This window comes from Desmodus rotundus, chromosome 3 (genome assembly GCF_022682495.2).
Source record: "Desmodus rotundus isolate HL8 chromosome 3, HLdesRot8A.1, whole genome shotgun sequence".
NCBI classification, from domain to species: Eukaryota; Metazoa; Chordata; class Mammalia; order Chiroptera; family Phyllostomidae; genus Desmodus; species Desmodus rotundus.
This window is the reverse complement of record NC_071389.1, coordinates 197,290,884-197,311,797: the sequence shown is the minus strand read 5'-3', so window position 1 is coordinate 197,311,797 and position 20,914 is coordinate 197,290,884. Positions and strand designations below refer to the sequence as shown.

The window sequence follows — 20,914 nt, the reverse complement described above, 5'->3', positions numbered from 1 at the left end:
GGTGGCCTCTACTCAGAGCCCCAGCTCACACGCTCACCCATCTCTGGGGGTTCCTGTCTACCCTTGCTCTGCCTCAGACCCCCAGTCCCAAACCCAGGTGGCAGTAACCACGGCCACACTGGGTGGGTCACCCCTCTCTGAGCTCCACCTCTGTGGAGCTGAGTCTCACTCCACCTCTGTGTAACAGTGTCCTCAATATCTCTCGTTTCTCACCCAGCCCTTCCCCTCCTTTAGGGAATAGCCACTACCCGCACTCCTGCAGACCATGGAGTCAGTAGAGCTGACCCCCCTGCAGCTCCAGTGGAGGGTACCGGGGCTATCTGGCACTCTGGGCACCCCGCCTCTTGCGTTCATGGGCCCTGGGGCTCATGGGAACCACACCCTGAGCTTTTGCTAGACACATGCTGTCCCTCGAAATCAAGGCGCTAAGGGCTGCATGAGTGAGAGCACCTTACCCCTGCATGGAGACAGTCTGCGTGAGAACGAAGCAAGACTGAGTGAGACAGAGCGTCGGAGAGAGGGCGTGTCCCGGTGATGTCCTAGAGGCCTAGGGTCCAGCCCGAGTCCAGAAACGAACCCTTTTCTAAGCTGTTTTCAGTTTGGTTTCTTGTGCCTGCAAGAGTCCTGGGCAGTAGTGAGGGGGAGCTGCCTGGTGTGGGGGGTCAGTACTGTGAGGTTCCGATGCAGCAGGGCCAGAGCCGGGCCAGGGTGAGGCAAGAGAGTGCCCAGGACGTGGACTGAAGGAGGCACTCAGCTGTGACCCTGAAGGGCCTCTCTGGCCTCACCCTCACCCTTCTCTGCAAGACAGCTCCTGGCTTTGCCCCAGGGAGGAAGAGCCACGCCCACCTCAAGGTGACAGACACAGCCCTGCCCTCCCTGACTCCTTAAGGAGGGGAGTGTGCAAAAGCAAGCCCTGGTCTGGGGTCCAGAGAGCCAGTCCACCTCTCAGCCCACTGCCCTGTGGCCTCAGGCAAATCCCTATGAGAATGGAATGGTAGCTGTCTCACCTGTTCCCCACCTTTCAAGGAAATGGGCTTTTTAAATAGACATGCAGCCACCCAGCTAAAGACTACACTTCCCAGCCTCCCTTGCAGGTAGGAGTGGCCATGTGACTAAGTTCATTCTTGGATGTAAGAGGAAGAGGTACAGCCTCCTGGGAGGAGGCGGGCCCCTTCCATCCTCCCTGCCCCCTGCTGGGGATGTAGAGGATCCTCCAGGATTGGACCAACATCCCAGGCACAGAAGCTGCCAGAGGAGAGCAACTTGGATCCCTGACAATTGCGTGGAACCGGCCACTAGACCAGCTCTAGTGGACAAGCTCCCCATGGAGTGTACCATGAGAAAGACAGAACACTCTTTGGTTTAAGGCCCTGATGTTTTGCATCTCTGTGCCTGAACTTATATTCTAACTAGCTCCCTACCCCAGGGATCCCTGTTAGCCGTTTTGGTTGTCCCGACGGGGCGGGGGCAAGTGCTACTGGGTAGAGACCCCAGGGTGCCCAACATCCTACAACACAGCACAGCCCCCCACACAGAGCATGATCTGGGCCAGAACGCCTGAGGAGCTGTTGCCGAGAAGCTCTGCTCTGCCCTCCCTGAGCTTCAGTATTCCCATCCGTCGTGCCTTCTGCACGGGCCCAGCGAGATGACAGACAGGCGCCTACCTTCAGGAAAGGCGACAGTCCCACAGAGATGCTCATGACGTCTTTTTATTGCAATAAGTTAAGAAGGAAGCCCCAGAGGGAGAGTGAGGCAGGTTGCCGATCTGTGTTCACAGCGAGGCAACAGTGCTCCACACAGGGGGAGGGTTAAGGGTGAGAGGGGTTGGGGGGCTGGGGGACCTGGCTCAGGAGAAAGGGCAGAGGGAGGGGGCAGGAGCTGCTGCTGGCGACCCCCAGACTGTCCACGGAGCTCACCCCATCCCCACACCTCCTGCCTGGGGCCCCACTTCCCCTCTCACACACACATTTCCTCCCTTCCACGTGTCTGCCCACTTTCCCCAGACTGTCTTGCACACACGCGTGCACACACACACACACCCCTCCTTCCCCATGGTCTTGCCCCTCTCACAGCCCTCCACACACACTAATGCCAAGTGTGAGCCCAGAGGGGTGTGGGCTGGCCTGGACCAAGCTGACTCCCCTCCAGATGGGGCCCTTTCCTTGGGTCAGCTTGGAAACCGGCCACCGGAAGCTGTGGGGTTGGTGCCGTTGGGTGGAGTGGGGGACTCAGTGGGGAAATGGGAGACCTGGAGGCTCAGGACTCCAGGTGGAGGAAGGGACAGGAGTGCTAGGCAGCACAAAGGCACTGGGGGCCAGAGGGGGATGTCCCAAGAGCCAGGGAAGGAGGGTGAGCTAGTCTGATGTGGGGAGCCAGCCCTGGGCCAGTGGCAGCAACACCTCAAAGCCCCCAGGTGCCCCATTTTTCCACAGCCAGGGCCTGCCCCAAGCACCCAGGGGCGTCTGCTGGGGGGGGGGGGGGATGGCCTGGAGGCCCAGAGGTCGTCCTCCTTTTGCCCCAGGGTGTCTAAGCTGGGTGGGGCTGGGGAGGGTGCCCGGTGCCCAACCCCCAGCCCAGAGCCTTTAGCTCAGACCTCTGGGCCTCCGAAGGCCAGGTTGTCACGGACCATCAGTGTCTTGCGGAGGTCACGGTCCACCATGGGGCGCTGCATACGCCACTTGTGTGCCTCCTGCAGGCCGGGCTCGAAGTAGTAGATGCAGGCACCGAAGCCCACGAGGATGAGGATGGAGATGACCAGGTAGACAGGCACGAACCAGTCCAGGAAGTGCGGCATCGTGGTGGCCTCAGCTGCTGAGACAGAGTTGGTGAGGGCCGGCAGAGGTGACTCATGTCCTGCCCTCCAGCCCAGGAGGTCCACAGAGGTTCCCAGAGCCAGGGGGGTCCGAGCATCACTTTCTAGATGGGAAGCCTGAGCAAGAGTGGATTCCCTGAACAGGCATGGAGCTGCCCCCATCACAGGCGGCTCAGCCCCTCTCCAGCACATAGCCTCAGGCAAGGTGCCTCACCTCTCTGGGCCTCGGCTCCTCCCCTGTGGAAGGGGACACTAACAGAGTCTCCTGGGGATCACTGAAGTGACAGAAACCTCAGAGCACTCGGTAAAGGACAGCTTGGGCGATGCCTCCTCTGAGCTGCACCATCTGCGCAGTGTAGTTACAGAGGCTGCCGCTGCCAGTCCCCTCACAGATGGGTGGGTCCCCAGCCACCCATACATCCTGGCCAGGTGTGGCTGGTGAAAGCGTGGCAACCAAACACCCATCCCCAGGGGACCTGGTTGAAATCAACAGCGGCCACAAAGGCTCCCGAACTCAGGCCCACACCCGATGGCAAAATTATAGGAGTATGGACACAGCCACCAGGGCCTCAGTTTCCACTTCTGTAAAATGGGAACAAAAATAGTGCCAAAGGTCGCCAGGCTGTTGTGACTGTTAAGTGAATTAATCGATGTGAAATGCTGAGAACCAGTGCCTGGCACAACAGAAGTGCTGTATAGAGCAGTTTGTTTTTATTTTCTGAGACTCACTTTCCTTTTCTATAAATTGGGGATCAGAGTAGGACAACTTCTTAAGGGTTTGGGGTGAGGAGCCCCCTTTGCCTGCCAGGAAGGGAGACAACAGGCCTATGGGGTGAGGATGGCTGGGACAGAAACTGAGGCCCACTTGGGTTCACTCACTTGGCCTGTGTTATCCACCTGGGAGCTGGCCCAAGCCCCGGTGATGTGCTGAGGTTTGAGTCCTCCTGGTACGTGGGGAAGACACATGAGCAGAAGCCCCTTGGCTTCTGGGCGGTGGGAGGAAGGGGCCAGAAGGAATGACCCCCAGCTTCTGGGACCTCTGTCTCCAAACTCCACTTCCTCTCGTGCCTCTACTTCCAGGTGGGCCTGCGAGGTAGGCTGTGACCCAGGGGAGGGGCAGATGCTGCTTGCCAGTCCTGCACCCATCTGGAGCCCTGTCCCTGCACCCCAGGGTCCCCACTCGCTGTTCTGAAGCACAGATGCCTCAAGGCGCCCCATTCCTGGAGGAGTATGTTGAAGACTGCTTTAAAGGCGTGCAGTCAAGCTGGCACAGCGCCCTCCCCTCCACCTGCCTTTTGGGGCACCAAGGATAGAGTTCAGAATTGCCTGGTGCTGCCTGGGGTGGGGGGGACATAGGGAAGGGGGTCCCTAAGCAGAAAGGCTGCTCCAAACCCACCTGACAAAAGCTAAGGTGATTTGTGCCCCCTCCCCTGGCCCCAGCCAGGACTCCAGTCCCCTTTCAGCTTAAATATGAGAACGGGGTGCTCGGGCGGAGCAGAAGTCATTTCAGCTGCAGCATGTGGCTCTGTGAAGCAGAGTTCAGGGCCCCGCAACGGCTCCAGCCCTGTGCACAAAATCCCAGGCATTCAGGGGCAGACTGAAGACCCCTAGCCCTTTGCCTGGTTTCTTGGTGGACTGGCCTAGTTGAAGCAAAACACTCACTGGCCTTCTTTGTGACCTTGGGCCACTCCTCACCCTCTCTGGACCTCAGGGTTCACCATGCACAGTGACAGGGTTGGGGTGGGGGGTTATCAGGTGATCTGTAAGGAATTTTCCAGTCCCATTCCAGCCAAGGTCCCATCCAGGACAGTGTGTGGGTTGCAGAGTCCCCTCTCTCCCTGACTTCCAAGCCACCGGCATCACTCGGTCCCCCACCCACCGCATGCCCGCAGACCCACCTCACGCCCTGCAGAGAGGCCTGGTCCGGGGCTCTGCACTGAGCTCACCACCCCAGCCTGAGCAGCTCAGCGGTTCAGCATTGGCCTGTGGACTTAGTCACAGCTGCTATCCCCAGAGACACTGCCATCTGCGGCCGTCCTGGGTGCTGGAGGCAGAGAAAGAGTGAGGCCAATGTCCCCCACGGGAGACAGAGTTTCTCAGGCCCAGAGCTTCTGGCTGGGCCAGAAAGGAACAATCCTGGACTGGTTCGGCACCCTGGTACCTCTCCCAGCCTACCCTTCCCCCTGCCCCCCACCCTCAGGATGGCAGGAGGTGGGACCTATCTCAGCCAATCAGCAGCCTGGCAGAACAAGGGCTTTATCCTCCGTTGCCATGGCAACCATCCCTTTCTTCTGGATCCCTGGCACTGTGTACATGGTACAGTGATGACAGACAGGGTGGGTTTGGGGGGAATCTGGGGAGGAGTGGGAGCCATCCACCCAGCAGGTCGTTCAGCCCCATAGCTGGAGGGCCTGGAGAGGAGGGGACCCCGACTGGGATACATGGGAGGGTTTGGAGGCTTGCCAGTTGAGAACAGGGAGATTGGGGTCCCTGGCAAATGGGTGGGGACACAAGTAGTTACCAGTAGAGCCAACGAGGGTCATATGCTACAGAGAGGAGAACAAAGATGGAGACCAAGAGTCTGGACACATGGGTCCCATGTTGCTTTTGTCGCGGGCCAGGCCATTTTCAGTGCTTTATTTACGTTAGCTCATTTATTCGTCACACAGCAAGGAAGTGACAATGCCAGGGTCTGAGCCCTGGCCTGGCTCCTGTGCAGTGGCTGCCCCTCCCAGTTCCTCCTCACCAGCCCCACCGCCCCCCTGGCCGGGATGTAGCCTAAGAGAGTTATGGGTCCCGAGCCCTGAGCACCCCCATATGCCAGGCACGGTCCCCCACATTTGTCCTCCAACTTGGTTGGTATCATGAGCCCATTGTGGGATCAGGTGGCTACAGCTCAGAGAGATAAAGCTGCCTACTTTCTCCTTCTAGGTCACTCAAATTCAAGGGGACAAAGCTAGGGAGGGAGTGGGGGTGAGGCCTGCCTCCCAAGCCTGGGTCCTCCTTCCTGTGTTACAGACAAAGCGTCTGCAAAGCTGGTGCCGGGTGAGTATTCCTTAAACCTCAGTGACTTTGTTTCAGGAGAGAGCAGCCCCAGAGGTCCATGGGGCAGAGAAGAGGGTGTCCCCAAGGGGTTCATTCCCAAAAACCCGAGGGCAGGCAGGTGGGAAAGGCTGTGAGTGAGATGACTTCAGCACCCTGGGCCCCCCACCCATAGACACCCTGCCAGCTCTGGGCCCCTGCAAGGGTGCTGGGTCCTCTCCATGCAGGGCAAGGAGAGGGAGTCAGACCTCACTGAGGGCTCTCCTGTGAGACGTGCGGTGCATACGGGGGAATACACACCGTAAGGCTTGCCTTTTTACCTGTGCATACACCTGTGTGACCACGGCCCAGAATGACGTCTAGGATATTTCTGTCACCCCAGACAGTTTCCTCCTGTCTGTGCCAGTCAATACCCGCTTCCCAGAGGCACTCGCTGCTCTGATTTCTGCCTGTATTTGTATCAATGGAATCACAGAGCGTGCACTCTTTTCGTGTCTGGCTGGTTGCTCAGCACACTGCTTTCGCTATTCCCTGACGCTGGGGGTGCACCACGGCCTGTTTGTCCCTCCACCACTGAAGGACCTTCGGGTTGTTTCCAGCGCTGGGCCATTGCGAGCGGAGCTGCCAAAGTGCTTTTCCCCAGTTTAGAGTGGGAGGGCAGAGAGGAGATGATGGGTGGGGAGGGACGACAAAAGGGCACAGGGAAACTCTGGGGTGGAGGGGGGCGCGGGGAATGGGTTTGTTCATTCTCCTGATTGGGGTGGTGGCTTTCTAGGTGTACACATATGTTGTAGCTTATCAAATTGTATGCTTTAAATATGTGTAGCTTATTATAAGTCAACTACACTCTAATAAATCTGTAAAAAAGTGTGATCAGTGGCCTTTACATATTGTTTTAGCCTCATGATTCTTTATTCACATAAAAGCTTTTGGGAAGCTCAGTGGCCAGAGCTGCTTTGTTAAACAGTGGGATGGGGTTTCTGGACCCCAGCCTTGCAGCTTCCCCCTGCCCCTCACAGTGCCCCAGAGACATCTCCCCGGGGCTCCACAGAAGGCCCTGCCAGCTCACGGTGTTCTTGTCACGAAACCTCCAGGCCTGGGTCTGGCCTTCCCGCCAATCTCCACCTTTCCTCACGGTCTGGACCCCACACACGGCTGTTTGCTATGGCATTTGTCCGAGTGACAAGCACCCAATCACCTGACACCTAAGCCAGCAATCACCTCCCCAGCGCAGTGTTGCACGAGCTTGCAAGGGATCTTTCATGCATCTTCGTCTGGGCTCCTGCTGCTCCAGGTGGCTGTCACCCACTGTGCCGCATTTGGTTGTTGTCATATGCCCATCCACCACAGACAACTCCCTGAAGCAGGGATGACACGTCTGGTGCTAGGGTCACTCGCCCAGCACCAGATCTGGCCCACGGCAGGCACTAAGCACATGCTGGGTGAATGGTTGGCTCAGTCCCTCCCAGAAAGGGATGACCAGGGTCTGACGTTTTTCCATGACTCTCCAAGGGCCTCAGTCACCTCTGTGGCCTCATCTCCTCCCACTCTCTCTTCTCTCCATCTGCTTCAACCATGTGCATCCTTCAGGTTCCTCTGAAGAGTCAGGAATGCTCCCCCAGGGGTCTCAGCACTGGCTGCTCCTTCTGCCTGAAGCTTCTGCCCCAGTGCAGTTAAACTGGCTCCTCTCACTAAATTCAGGCATCGGCTCAAACATCACCTTCTTCCAGAGGCCTCCCCTGACCTGAAGTAGCTTCTTCCTACTCACCTCTATTTATTTATCCCCTCGCCTGCCTTACTTTATTTTCAGGGTGCTCATCACCACCTTGCCACGGGGGAACCAAAGCCTCATCTGTGCTGGGGCAGGGGTTCCATGAAGCCATTTACTTCCAGCTCTTTCTAAGCAAGATATTAGTTTCTTCTGCAGCGAGACGGATTTAGGTTAAACAGGGAACCCACCTCCGCTCTCCCAGAGGTCACAGCAATGAGCACGCTGAGCCATCTCGGTCTGACTTCCCCAACGCACCGAGCTGATCAATAATGTCTGATTTATCCATGCTCTCAGCATGGGGCACTGGGTCCACCCTTCAAAATAATGATTAAATCAATCACTGCTGAGAATGAGTGGGCGCATGAATATAATGAATGAATAGAAATCAATCCATTCATTCAACAACTATTTATCGAGCAACTACCATGTGCCAAACACTTTTTAAGGTGCTGGGCATAAAAACTGGCACAGTCTCTTGCCCTCATGTATCTTGCACTCCAGCTGGAAAGATAAGGAACAAGTAATTTTATAACTGTTGGAAGAAGCCATCTGTCATGGGCCCTGAGCATGCCTGAGTATCCTAAGAAAGCTAGACCCTGAGAGCTCCTTACCAAGGCCATTTCTCAGGGCTGTGATGGCAGCCAGCAACCCTGAGGAGTGATGTAATAGCTCCCCAGGGACAAAGAACAGGACACGGGGAACTAGCGCAAACAAACGTGAAGCCCTGGCTCTTGGTTTTACTGTAAGTAATAAAGTCCTTTGTCTCTTACTAAGGAGCTTCATGGCTTTTGCCAGCATCCATGAGATAGTAACAGATTATTACAAAATGGCAATACGCAGTTTATTGGTTTGGAAGTACGGTAAAATCTCAGAGGCTGCACGGTTCTTGATGATGTTTTAAGTACAGATTAGAGCTATTGAGAAACTAGAACAGAAAAAGGGAGATAAGGAGAACGGGGGGCTTGCTATTTCAGATAGGTCATTACGAAAGGCCGCTCTGAGAGGGCGACATTGGAGCAGAAACAGGAATAAGTGAGGAAACAAGCCATGTGACTACTTGGCAGTAGAGCTTTTCAGCCAGAGGCAACCATAGGGGCAAATGTCCTGAGGTGGGGGGGATACGTTGAATATTTGAGGGACAGCCGAACGGTCCATGTGGCTAGAAGGGATGGATGTAGAAGAGAGAGGAGCAGAAGATGAGGCAGAAGATGAGGTCAGGGAGACTGCCGTCGGGCCAGAACACGCCGAGCCTCAACAGCCAAGTGAAGCACCTGCGATGTACTTTGAGATGGGAACTGCTGGTGGTTTGGTTTTTTGTAAAGATTTTATTTATTTGTAGAGAGAGGAGAAGAAAGAGAGGGAAAGAAACATCAATGGGTGGTTGCTCCTCGCACACCCTCAACTGGGGACCTGGCCCACAGCCCTAACTGGGAATTGAACCGGCGACCCTTTGGTTCGCGGGCCTGCACTCAATCCACTGAGCCACACCAGCCAGGGCTGCTGGTGGGTTTTGATTAGAGATGTGGCTTCTTCGGATTGCTGTGTTAAAAGGATGGCTCTGGTTGCTGTGTGGAGAATAGCCTGTAGCCCTGGGGACCAGGGTGCACACCGGGAGTCAATGAGAAGGCCGTTACAGTAGTCCCCGTGGGAGATGACGGTGGCTTGTCCTGGCGGCAGTGGAGGTAGTAGGGGAGGCAGTGGGAAGTGGTCAGCTTCTGGATGCATGTTAAGATTAGAACCATAGGCTTGCTTAAGGGCTGGTTGTGAGTTAAGAAGAGCCAAAAATGACCCCAAGGTTTTGTTCTGAACAGCTGCAAGGTTAGAGTCAACTGAGATAGGGAAGACGGGGAAGGGGCAGGTTTGGAAGGAATCAAGAGTAGGGTGAATGAGCATGAACGAGCAGAAATGAACGAATGAATCACTCAATACCTTCTTTCTCCGAGGCGTGAAATAGAAGGCCTGTCCCATGGGCAGCACCTTCGGAGCCCGAGGCCAGCGCGGGAACACCCCCTGAGAAAAGGAGGTAGCGTTTCCTTTAAGAGGACTCCGCCCCGCTCTGCGAAACCCCGCCCAGGGAGAGTCACGTGCCCCTCAGGGAGCGCTCGGGCCCGGCTGCCGAGCCGTTTGAAAGCCAGGCGCGCGCCGCCCGAATAACGATTTGCCCTGCGACTGGGATGGCGGTGTTGCGGCCACAGGACCAGCTGCCTGGCCTGAACGCGGCCACCATATTGGTAGGCGCCGGCAGCCCCGCTTCCCCCGCCCACTTTTCCTCCTTGGCTGCGCTTTAGCTACGCGGTTCTCTGAGCTCTCCGAAGTGCTGGCCGGGCGCGGTTCTGGCAGGGGTGTGGTGGGCGGGATAGCCACATTCTGAACCAATTGGAGTAGCCTCCGCTGAAGCTGAGGGACGCCCCCTCACCAATAGGTGCGCGGCGGGCTCTTTTCCGGCTTGTGATTGGTTTCTGGCTTGGGGAGACCGCGCGCTGGGTAGGTAGCTAAGTGGCTGAGATCCGCGCGGGGCGGGGACTTAGTTTTCCCGGGTCGCCGAGGGCACCCTGCATGGTCCGGCAGTCAGAGGGAGGGGTCCAAAAGGTAGTGAGTACTGTGCCAGCAAGACCCGAGCGGTGCAAACCTCAGGCCCTGCACCCGAGGCTAGCACAGTCCTCCTTCTGGAAATAGCTCCCTGCGCGCGGGAGCCAGAATCCTGGGAATCGCGGCTGCCTTCGGTCCGTGCTCAGATCCCCATGCCCTCCAGAGGGACTGCTGTGCCCAGGTATCAATCGGCAGCCTTATCTCTCTGGGCAGCTGGTAGGCACGGAGGATGCTCTTCTGCAGCGGCTGGCCGATTCGATGCTCAAGGAGGACTGCGCCTCCGACCTGAAGGTGTAAGTAGTTGAGGCTGGGGTTGTCCGATCGCTCGGCTGTGGCCTGGGCGCGAGGGAGAGCGGAGGAGCCTCCCGAGGCGGGCGAAGGTGGATCAGGTTGGCCAACTCCTTAACAATTCTTAACGCGTGGTCTGCCCTCGCTGATCCTGCGGGCGTCTGGTAGCACCCCATCTAAAGTATCCTCCATCACCCTCTGCCACATACTTGTTCTCTTCCTCTAAGACTTGTCACCACAAGGAATTTCCTTGTTCACCTGTTCGTTTACTTGTATCCAGCCCACCACAACCACGGACCCCAAGGTCAGCCCCTTGAGGGCAGGGCCTTTGGCTTTTGTTCCCTGGTGAATCCCCGGTGCCTTGAGCAGTGCCTAGCTCAGCATAGATGTGTCCCCCAAATTTGGAGAAAAAGTGACTAAGGAAGTATATTTTGTTTTCCTTCTAACCTGATGGGAAGTAGAAACAACTTCTGGGGGGGTCAGCTGCTGTATGTGTGTGGGTGACTTCTGCCGTGATAGAAGGATAAACTTCCAGGGCCTGTGTTGAAGGAGGATGATCCAAATCTAAAGGGCATTTCCTCCGTGGGAACTGGAAATGCGCCTTACTAGGTAGAGTAAATCCTGTTACGGCGCCTGCACAAATGCGGTGAAAGATTGCCCATAAACCCTTTCGTGCAAGAGTCTTGCCAGGCTCTTGGGCCACAGAACGTCAAACACAACCAGCTGTCTCAAACCCATAACTTAGAAATGGGAAAGGATTTTCTAAAAATAATTCATTCAGTTAGCGTCAGGGTGAATGGGAAATGTGGACGAAATTGCCTACATCGAGCAAGGTGGAAAGAAGTGTCCTGGAAACCCTCGCTGAGAAAGGGCAAGTCCCATGACATGCAGAAATCTGATGAAGAGCCCACTCTAGAAAAAGAAGAAAACTCCTTCTTGAGTGTTGTGTGCTGTTGAGAAATTTAATAAGAAATGAATATTTTTTAAAAGATTTCATTTATTTTTAGGCAGAGGGTAAGGGAGGGAGAGAAACATCCATCGGTTGCTTCTCGTGACCAGGGACTGAACCCGAAACCCAGGCATGTGCCCTGACTGGGAATCAGACTGGCTTTGCTGGATGACGCTCAACCAAATGAGCCGAGCCACACCGGCCAGGGAAGGAAACTGAAATTTTAAGAGACATTCAAAGACCAAATGATAAAACATCAGAATGACAGAAAAAGGGAGGTTGCAGAGCTAAGGGCCAAAAAGGGCCAAAAATAATACAATACACAATCTAACGGATATAAACAGCGAGAATCAGAATAGATGTCACTCAGCACTTAATTATTTACAAAGAGGAAAGATTTGAGAAAATGTTAGCAAAAAATGTTCAAAGATGTAATAGAACTTCCCTGAAATGAGTGAAGAGTTTAATTTTTCCCTTAGAAGGGGAATATACATCTTATTCCAGGAAAAATGGACATAGAACACTTTATGTCAAGGTAAGTTATTGAACTGCAAGGGTAAATGATGCTTCAGACTTTCAGGCAGGAAAGGCAGGTCCCCCATATGGTCGTCAGTTCATTCTGCTGACAGATATTTCCAGCTTCCGCATTTGGAGCCCATGACAGGAACCGGATTGTGCTCTTTGACCTTTTGTGGTTTTGTGGAGCCAAGTGACTAGGTCTGGCCGATAAGTTCTAAGCAGAAAAATGATTGTCCCTTTTCTGGGGAACTATTTAATTGACAGACCCCCTCAGTGCCCTTTGCCCCTCCCACAGTGACCAGCAGTGTTGCAGAGTGGCAGCCTCGTGAGTCCATGTCCGAGGTTATAGTTAGAGCAAAATTTTAATATATAATAATAGCAATAATAATATGTATTGTCCAAATGGTAGGGTAAGATATAAGAATGTTAATTTTCTCATTTTTTACAATAGAGAATCAATGCAATACAGATAAAATTGAAACATGTGGTTTAAAATGAAACAAATTTGCTAATTTTTTCATAATTTTTTCTTAATTGGGTCCTTTCAGGAAACAGTCGCTGTGACTAAAAAATAATTTATCCAAGTTCATCTATTTTTTTAGTTCTACTTTTTTTTGCTTTCATTAAATGCAAATAAAATTAAATTAATACTGTTGTCCTTTAAAAATTTTTTTTAAAGATTTTATTTATTTATTTTTAGAGAGAGGGGAAGGGAAGGAGAAAGAGAGGGAGAGAAAAATCAATCTGTGGTTGCCTCTCACGTGCCCCCTACTGGGCACCTGGCTCACAACCCAGGCATGTGCCCTAGACTGGGAATCGAACCGATGACCCTTTGGTTCACAGGCCCGTGCTCAACCCACTGAGCTACTGGCCTGTTTTAGATTGTATCTATTCTTGTGTCTGAATGTGTATAGCACATTACATACATGAAGAAATGTTGAGGAAAATGCTCTAAGTTAATTAATAGTAGCAATTTAACTGTCATGTTTGTACTTTTTGGTGTTTCCTGCATGGTAAGATGGTGGGTGGTAGGAGATGGGTACGAGGAATATGTAGAAATGGGCAGAAATACAAGGTTCAAGAAAAACCTTCCGGTGGGTATTTGACAACCAGAGACCAAGTCCCGACAAGAATGATGAGGTGTGTCTGAGGTCACACAGCTGCTAATTGGCGGAACTGGAATTTGAGCCCCCTTCTGTCACACTCCCAAGGAGGTCAGCCTTAACCCTGAACTTCATGGTCAACACCCTGTCTTCTGAGCCTGGTGCCCCTCGCAGCAGTGTGGCCTGCTAGCCTCGGGCCATCCTCTATCCAAAACTCCCTCTCGCAAGGCAGCTACTAAACAGCTCCTTTCTGGCAGAGGGGCCGGAAGAAAGCAGTCTGGGTAGGACCAGCTCTGCCCTGCCCTGTGCTCCCCCGAGGGGTCTCCCATGCGGGCGTCAGGTGCATCTGTGAGGTGCCTTTGACGGTCTCTTCTATGAAGGGCAGCGTGTGAGTGGTCACAAGAATGTCCAATATGTTTTTCAGCCACTTGGCACAGTCCCTCCCTCTGCCTTCCAATGTGACTCGCCCCCGAATTGACCTGATTGTGTTCGTGGTCAACCTTCACAGCAAGTACAGGTGAGAGCCAGCGGCTGTGGCTGTCGGGGCTCAGGTGGACCTGGCAGAGGAATGTACTTGGACAGTGACCTTGCTTATGATGGGGAGGAGAGGAGGCCGGGAGAGGCTGCCTGGGCTTAACCTGGAGGGGGAGCAGGGGGAGCCAGTGGCCAGCGCAGGATGTTTAGAAGACACTGATAAATCCTATCAGTGCCATCTCTCACTTAGCTGAGGCTCTCTGGGGTCTGCCCTGCATCCCTGACGGCAGGCCAGTGACGAATGACACAGACCCCTGTCCTCCACGTGCTCCTAGGCCTGTGGGGCAAGAGGCTGTACTTCGAACACTGGTGAAGCCCAAACGACCTCTGACTCTCAGGAGTTAGTCAGGGTAGACTTTCTGGTGGAGGTGACACCTGAAAGGTGAGAAGGAAGGAGTCAGCCAGGTAAAGATGAGAGTGTTTAAACAAGGTGCCGGGCTTAAATACAGTAACCTGATTGGAAGGCAACTCGGCAATACCTGCACATGTTTCTAAAGGACGCATGCTGTGCCCCGGCCGAGCTACTGCCCTGCAGACACATGTGCTTGGACGTGTAAGGACGTGTGTGAGCGGGTGCTCGCGCAACGTCTCTGTGCGGAGGAGGACGTGGAGATCACAGGAACGCACGTCACTGGGAAAACAGGGTGGCGCTGTGGTTATTCCAAAGAATGAGACAGATGTGGCACACCTAACTACACCCAGTGAGATGCCTGTACCTATCACTGTCTGTATTTGCACGTGAAACATTCCAGAAGAATTGCACCCTAAACTGTGGGCAGCAGCTCCCTCTGGGGAGTCGGAACTGAAGGGTGGTGCTGGAGAGGGAGACGTGTGCTTTTCACCTACACCCACATCTACTCTGTCATTATTCCATCGGCTTGGGTCCTCGTAATTAAAAGCAGGCAATGAAAGGACAAAGTCCTGCTGTGGGGCAGTTTCCTGTCACCCTCCTCTCATTCTCTGGCCTCTGTGGAATGAGGAGCAGGGGCTTCTGGGCTCGCTGTTATAAGGTTTGTCTTCTGGTTTGTTCTCTCTCCCTGGCCTGGCCGCCACAGCCTTCAGAATGTGGAGGAGTCCCTGCACCACGTGGACGCCGCCTTCTTCCTGGGGAAGGTGAGCTTCCTCGCCACGGGCGGTAAGTTCATCCCTTGCCCGCCACTGTGCACCTGCACCGAGGGCAGTGCCACGCCCCCCCACCAAGGGCAGTTGGCGTTGTGGTAGACTCCTCGCTCGGGCGGCCTGGCTGAAGGAAAGAACACGGGCTTTGCCATCTGACCTGTTGTCGGTCTTTCTGAAAGCACACCCGAGCAGGGCATTCCACTGAGCTAACTCTGCTGAGATCATAGCTTAGAGTTGCCTGGTAGTTCTAGAGTAAAACCCAAACTCCTGGAAAGGCACAGCATGTTTGCAGCTGGGCCGCCGCCTTCCTGCCAGTCTCGCCTCCTACTGCTCTCCCATTCCCCAGTTCAGCTGGCAGTTCTGTGATCAAGCCCTGCTGCCTCTGCGCTTTGCACCATTAGCAGCGGAAATAGCGATAGCTGACCTTCACTGAGTGCCCACGGCGCCCCAGACACTGTTCCAGGTGCCTTGATTCTGTGTCACTAATCTTCACGACAAGCAGCCCTTTGGAGCAGATGTGGCTGTCTCTTGTATAGCTGAGGAAACTGGTTAAGTAACTTGCCCAAGGCCCCATAGCGAAAAAGCCGTAGAGCTGAGAGGTGGACCTAGGTAGTCGTGCTCCTGAGCCACGGGGCTCTTGCGATCCTCATCTTGTAGATGAGAGGGCCACATTTTCCTAGTGTTTGCGCTCAAAGCCCTTTCAGCTTTATTGTCTAATTTGATGATCTTGGCAGCCTGAAGAGAAGGTAGGACAGAGAGTCTCCCCCCACCGCCAATCAGAACCTGGGGTCGGAGACGGAGGGGACCCGCCTTGCCCAGGGCACCCTAATTGCAGCCAGGCAGGTAGAGGTTACAGCCGTAGCACTCTCGGCTTCTTTGCAGCTGGGCGGGACAGTCACTGCAGCGTCCACCGGAACACTGTGCTACGCCTGGCCCAAGCCTACCGGAGCCCCCTGCTCTTCTGTGACCTGGAGGTGAGGACTGGCACGCGGGCGTGGGGAAAAGGCAGTCCGCACACAGTGGGCTTGCGGGACTGCTCCTTGGAGGAGCCCCGAGTGCCGAAGGAGGGGCTCTGATGGGCAGACATGGGGTCCTGGTTTGAATCCTGGCTTGTCTGCCCCCTGGCTGTGACTTGGGTAGGCCTCCCTAAGCCTTGGGCACACAAATGTGAAGTGGAGTGATGACATCCATTCATCTTGAGTGCCTCTTACATGCCAGGTGCTATCTATCACTTGTTACGTTGCCTTTCTTTTTGTTGTGTTTTCTGCACTCATACCCGAGCCACAGGTGTTTATCTGTGGGTGCCTGTGAATGCCCCCCTCTCCTACGAGGGGGTGAGTGCTGTGGGGCCAGGCATCTTGTCTGTCTCCTGTCTCGTTAACCGGTGCATCCTCGCGTGCCCCCGGCAGTTGGAATGCCCAGCGCCCCCTCACCCGTCTGATTACAGACGTCGTCCACTGGCAGCGGGGACGGTGGGTGGGCGGGCGGGCAGATGTTGGAGGGATGCCCTGGGTGTTGGCTCTGCCCTGACTCCGGTGGTGTTTCTCTCGAGGTGAGCCCTAATTGTGCGCGGAACCAAGCAGATTTCTGCTTTCTTTCTTTTTTTTTTCTCTTCAGCCTCTCCTTCTGCAGTAGAAATCCTGATGGCTTTTGGGGCAGTCTGCTGAGGCCCCCAGGGCCTGGGCTGCCCTGCCCATGCACCAGGCTTCTTCAGGTGGTTTTGGGGCCTGTTTATTGGCTTTGAGGTTCCCTTAGAAGACTTGTGTTTCTGGTCTGTTCTGCTTCTTGCACCCTTTCTCCACGGCAAAGTGGTGTGACGCAGAGAGAACTGAGTCAGCGTGCATCCCTCACCGCCGTTTGGATCAGGGGTTCTTATTCTGGCGCCTGTGGACCCCTCTGATCTGAGAGGAGAATTCAGGGCATCTGTGAACTTGGGCCAGACAACAATTGCTCCTTTTATTTTATTAACATCTAAGTGAAATTTAGCATCGTGAGCGCAGGCAAGAGATGTCAGGAGTATTAGCAGAATCTGTGACTTGCCAGGAAAAATGGCAGGTGCACAAGGGTGCCAGCTAACCTTGTGGCAGTGGTGCAGTTCCATGTGTGGCCAGTGGGTGGCAGGCCACGCCAGGTCCTGCGTTACCCTGGAGCCTGAGAACTGGAAAAGAGGTCTGTTGCCCCACTGCATCCACCTCCAACCAGCAGCAGGCCTGCGGAGACTGGAGACCGTACAGTGGCATCCCTCAGAAGATGCACACAATGTTTGGACAGTCGTCACTCCTCGCTCCCGTGATGTCCTTTTCAGGGTGTGTTCCTCCACGTAATCAAGTTTGGGCCGCACCATATTTTGAGGCCTTTGCGTGGCAACAGTTATTGCCCCGTTTTACACAAGAGGAAACCCACTCTGAGGTGTGGGATTCACCCAGAGAAACTATTCTCTCGCTTTGCCGACAGAGCTGCATGCTGGTCCCTGAGAACACAGATGAGCCAGGCGTTGGCTCTGCCCTCTCAGAGCCTGGTGAGCTCCACCGAGTCATTACTAACCCAACGGAGAACTTGCAGAGCTTCTGAAGCCTGGCAGGGGGTCTAAGTCCTTCCTTCCTGTGGGTGACGGAGGCGGTGGGGATTGGTCAGACTTGGGTTTGGGGGCCACGTCTCTGGAGTGCGGTGTGCGGATTGGAGGAGGCCTGGTCGGAGACAGGAGGCTGGCTGTGGAGCCCGAGTGAGGTCAGCAGCTTGCAGGTGTATTTCCGAGTAAAAGGATTTACTCAACAATATTTCTTACGTGTCTGCAGAGTGCCAAGCACTCTTCTAGGCACTAGGGACGCATCACAGAACAAAACAGTAAAAAAAAAAAAATGCCAGTTCCGTTCTAGTGAAGGAAGCAGGCAGAGAGTGCATCGTGCGTTAAGAGAGTGGGAGGTGACGTGGCAGGTGTTGGTAAGGCGGTAAGATTTAGGTGGGGTGATGGGGAGGGAATTCACTGGAAAGCGGCCTGTAAACAAAGACAAAGGCAGGCCATGTAGGCTTCTGCTGGGAAAGCACTTGCAGCAGGAGAAGCAGCAGGTGCAAAGACCCTGAGTTTGGGACTTGCCTGGTGTGTTCAGGTCCCACGGGGCAGAGTGAACAAGGGGCAGAGCAGTGGGAGGTGAGCCAGAGTGACAGCGCGGCCAGGTTGGCAGGGCCCTGTGGGGCATAGGAAAGGTCGGGACTTTTACTCTCATCAAAACTGGAGCCGCCATAGAGTGTGGGAGAGATGTGGCCACACTTGGGTTTCAGATGGGTCCCTGCAGCTATTAGGAGGAGAGCAGACTGAGGGGACACAAGGGCGGATGGAGATAGCCCGGGGGCTGTTTCTGGAAGAGTTAGCAGTGGCCTGGACTTGGTGGCATCCGGGGAAGAGGGCCCAGGGTGGTGCCAGTGGCCTGTGCTGATGGCCTGGGCGTGAGGTGTGTGTAGGAAGAGCCGAGGACGACTCCGGAGCTTTGGCCTTTGGCTGAGATGGAGACCCTGGGGACTCCGCGCTGGACAAGCTAAGGTGAAGGCCTCTCTTAGGCGTCTGCACAGAAATTGAGGGGTCTGCTGATACGTGTGTCTGGCATTCGGAGGAAGGGTCTGGAGATGCCATCTGGGATTGAGATGGTTTTAGAGACATGGAGCTGGATGAGGTCACCTAGGGAGTGGGTGCAGGGCTAAGAAATGCAAAGGCCAGGCCCTGGGGCCCCCACATTTAGACTTTGGACAAAGAGGAGGGGCCAGCCTATGCAGTGGGAAGGGAAGCTAGGTGACTGTGGGTGGGGTCCTGAGAGCAAGGGAGAAAAAACAATGGGGGGGCAGCACTGCAGGGGGCTGTGTCAGATTATAGCAGAGTCTCCGTGAGAGGGATGTGGGTGCTATGAGGACCGAGACTCTACCTCTGGGTTTAGGACCAAGGAAATGACAAGTGACAAACGGGGAGCGTGAGCAGGAGGACTTGCGGATGCCTTAGTCTCTAGTTTGGGCCACTGGGTGGACAGTTAGAGAGGGAGCAGGGGAAGGGGAGATGCTTCGGAGGCCACCTGTCAGCTAGGGGAGCCATCTGGACGTCACTCTGCTCTTCCACCAGCGTCTATGGATTTGATTTGCCTCTCTGCTTTGCCCAGCACCTGGTCCTGGGAAACTCACCCCACGGCTCCTTGTTGGCCTGCAGCCTACGGAAGCCCCGAGAAAGGGGCTCTTTGCTGGTGGCATCTCCCTATCCCGGGAAGGGCGCTCTCTGTCCACCCCTCTGCCCCATCCCTGTGAGCGTCTTTCTCAGACCCAGATAAGGGGGCTTCAAGGGCTCTGCCCCTGAGCAATGGTTGGGATCCCACCTCTGTGGTCACTGAGTGTAACTCTAGGCAGTTTGCCTACCGCGCTGGCCCCGCTGTTGAGCTTTGTTTCCTCTGGAACAGGGCTCACCATCTCTGGTGTCCCTGGAGGGTGTTGGAAGGACTTGGCAGCTGCCTGGAGAGGTGTGCTGTGGCCAAGGGCGCGGCCGTGATGGGCAATGGTGCGCTGGTCTGTCCCCATGTCTTGGGCCCCAGCCCCCTCGGGCGGTCTGTGTGGCTGCTCTGACCCTGTTCTCTGTTCCTCCCCCGCAGGTGGAAGGCTTTCGAGTCACCGTGGCCCAGCGCCTGGTCCGCATGCTGCAGATCTGTGCTGGCCACGTGCCCGGCGTGTCAGCCCTGAACCTGCTGTCCCTGATGAGCAGCTCTGAGAACCCCTTTGTGGAGGGCCTGTGATAGCTCCGGGTCAGCGGGGCTGCTTCCCCATGGGACCCCGACTCCGTGCTCCAACAGGGAGTGCTGTGGGGGGGCGCAGCAGTGGGACCAGCCCCCGTCCCACACCCACACCCACACCCACTCACTCAGCTTTATCCATCAGATGTGGTTCATCTCCACTCAGGACTTCTGTGAACACGGAGTCTGTGGCCAAAAACAGTTTAAAAGCAATTGGTCCCATCCACCGCTTCAGTGCTGCAGATGAACTAACTCAGAGCCATTAAGAGCAGGCCCAGGCCGGGGAGCTTGGCATCTGTGAGCCCAGTCCGTCTCCACATCTGGGCCTTGCTGTTCTTAGAGAACCTGGTTGTTGCCTCTCAGAGCCTCAGTTTCCCCGGGTGGGACTGGAGCTCGTGCTCCCTTTTTGCACCGTGGGGACTGCACTGAACGACGACAGGGAAGGCCCGAGCTGGCGTCTTCGCTCCCTGTCCTCGCTCACGCCGATGTTTCTTAATAAACTGTGTTACTGCCGGGCGAGCACTCAGTGAACAGTGACTTACTGGAAATCACACAGAGCTAAGTTCAGGAACTGGTGCCAACTCAGGACCACACATTGAATTCCTCAGTTTGCGAGAATTAAGCGAGAGAAGCTGGCTGGAGGGCTGGTGTCCAGGTTGGCGGCCAGAGGCTCTGCGTGACTTGTGCTTCTCCCTGGGGTCTGGTTGGAGCCTGGGGAAGTGCCAGGGTTGGAACCTGCCAGCCGGCCCGGGCTGCTGCCCTCCTCTGTGGTTGCTGCACCCATGGGAGCCTAGGGGGTGAGTGGGAGGTCTGGTGGAAGAGAAACAGGTTCTGGCTCCCTTGGAGCAGTCACCCTGCACTCCCCTCACGCTCACCCTGCTAGTGCCAGGGCCTGCCCTCCACCCTCAGGTGTCGGGAGGGCCCGGCCTCATGCCTTGGGCAGTGCCGGCACCGCCAGGGCACCTGATCTGCATTGGCAGGTGGGTCAGCTGCAACTCGTTACAGACGTCAGGGCTTCTTTCCCGTGGCCTCCTCCTGGAACCCAGCCTGGCGCCCCGCCCCCAGTGCTCAGGTCCACTGACACCTGCCCGCCTGCGGGGCAGCCTCTTGGGCCCTGCCGAGCGCCTCAGCTGTGTAGATTTCGGTTGAGGCCCCAGATGCCACCAGACATTTGGCAGGGCGCTTCATACTCCACAGAGCTTCTCTCACACGGCCGCTCCTGTCGCCTCCCAGCAGACCTGTGAGGTTGATGTTTCCCCATTTCACAGTTAATGAAACCGAGACTTGTAATCAGGTGTGTCCACAGTCGGAGCCAATGAGCAGCAGAGCTGGCCTCCGGCCACAGTCCTCAGCTTTTTCCTCCAGTTGTTTTCTTAGGCGGCTCATTGTTGAACAGAGGCTTGGGCATCTGCTGGGCAGGCTCCGAAC

The 20,914-nt window shown here is 55.4% G+C and overlaps 2 protein-coding genes across 7 annotated transcripts; one reads left to right on the top strand and one right to left on the bottom strand.

The window, feature by feature from the left end:
* Window positions 1–1,701: 1,701 nt before the first annotated feature.
* SMIM45 (small integral membrane protein 45) lies at window positions 1,702–4,963 on the bottom strand. 2 transcript variants are annotated; one of them, XM_045187085.3, is made up of 2 exons: window positions 4,711–4,963; window positions 1,702–2,808 (listed from the first exon to the last, which is right to left on the bottom strand). In XM_045187085.3, the coding sequence occupies exon 2, from the start codon at window positions 2,792–2,794 to the stop codon at window positions 2,588–2,590; it is 207 nt and encodes a 68-aa protein (XP_045043020.1). In that variant the 5' UTR covers window positions 2,795–2,808; window positions 4,711–4,963; the 3' UTR covers window positions 1,702–2,587. The 2 variants fall into 2 exon arrangements, with proteins under 2 accessions (XP_045043020.1, XP_045043019.1); XM_045187084.3 differs by lacking the exon at window positions 4,711–4,963 and adding an exon at window positions 3,027–3,161.
* Window positions 4,964–9,723: 4,760 nt separating this feature from the next.
* CENPM (centromere protein M) lies at window positions 9,724–20,000 on the top strand. Of its 5 annotated transcripts, none has more exons than XM_024579523.3 (6): window positions 9,724–9,856; window positions 10,428–10,507; window positions 13,498–13,590; window positions 14,663–14,742; window positions 15,609–15,700; window positions 19,349–20,000. In XM_024579523.3, exons 1-6 carry the CDS (start codon window positions 9,800–9,802, stop codon window positions 19,487–19,489), a joined length of 543 nt encoding a protein of 180 aa, XP_024435291.1. In that variant the 5' UTR covers window positions 9,724–9,799; the 3' UTR covers window positions 19,490–20,000. The 5 variants fall into 5 exon arrangements, with proteins under 5 accessions (XP_024435291.1, XP_045042930.1, XP_045042928.2 ...); XM_045186993.2 differs by having other exon boundaries at window positions 9,726–9,856; window positions 10,302–10,507; window positions 14,663–14,720; XM_045186992.2 differs by having other exon boundaries at window positions 9,726–9,856; window positions 10,302–10,507.
* The last annotated feature ends 914 nt before the right edge of the window (window positions 20,001–20,914 follow it).

What these genes read in the sequence shown, in the direction of transcription:
- SMIM45 (XM_045187085.3), bottom strand. Translation starts at nt 2,794, where the DNA reads ATGCCGCACTTCCTGGACTGGTTCGTGCCTGTCTACCTGGTCATCTCC.
- CENPM (XM_045186992.2), top strand. Translation starts at nt 9,800, where the DNA reads ATGGCGGTGTTGCGGCCACAGGACCAGCTGCCTGGCCTGAACGCGGCC. An exon ending in AACCTTCACAGCAAGTACAG is followed by an intron (nt 13,591 to 14,662) that starts GTGAGAGCCAGC and finishes TGGCCGCCACAG; the next exon opens with CCTTCAGAATGTGGAGGAGT. An exon ending in TGCTCTTCTGTGACCTGGAG is followed by an intron (nt 15,701 to 19,348) that starts GTGAGGACTGGC and finishes CCTCCCCCGCAG; the next exon opens with GTGGAAGGCTTTCGAGTCAC.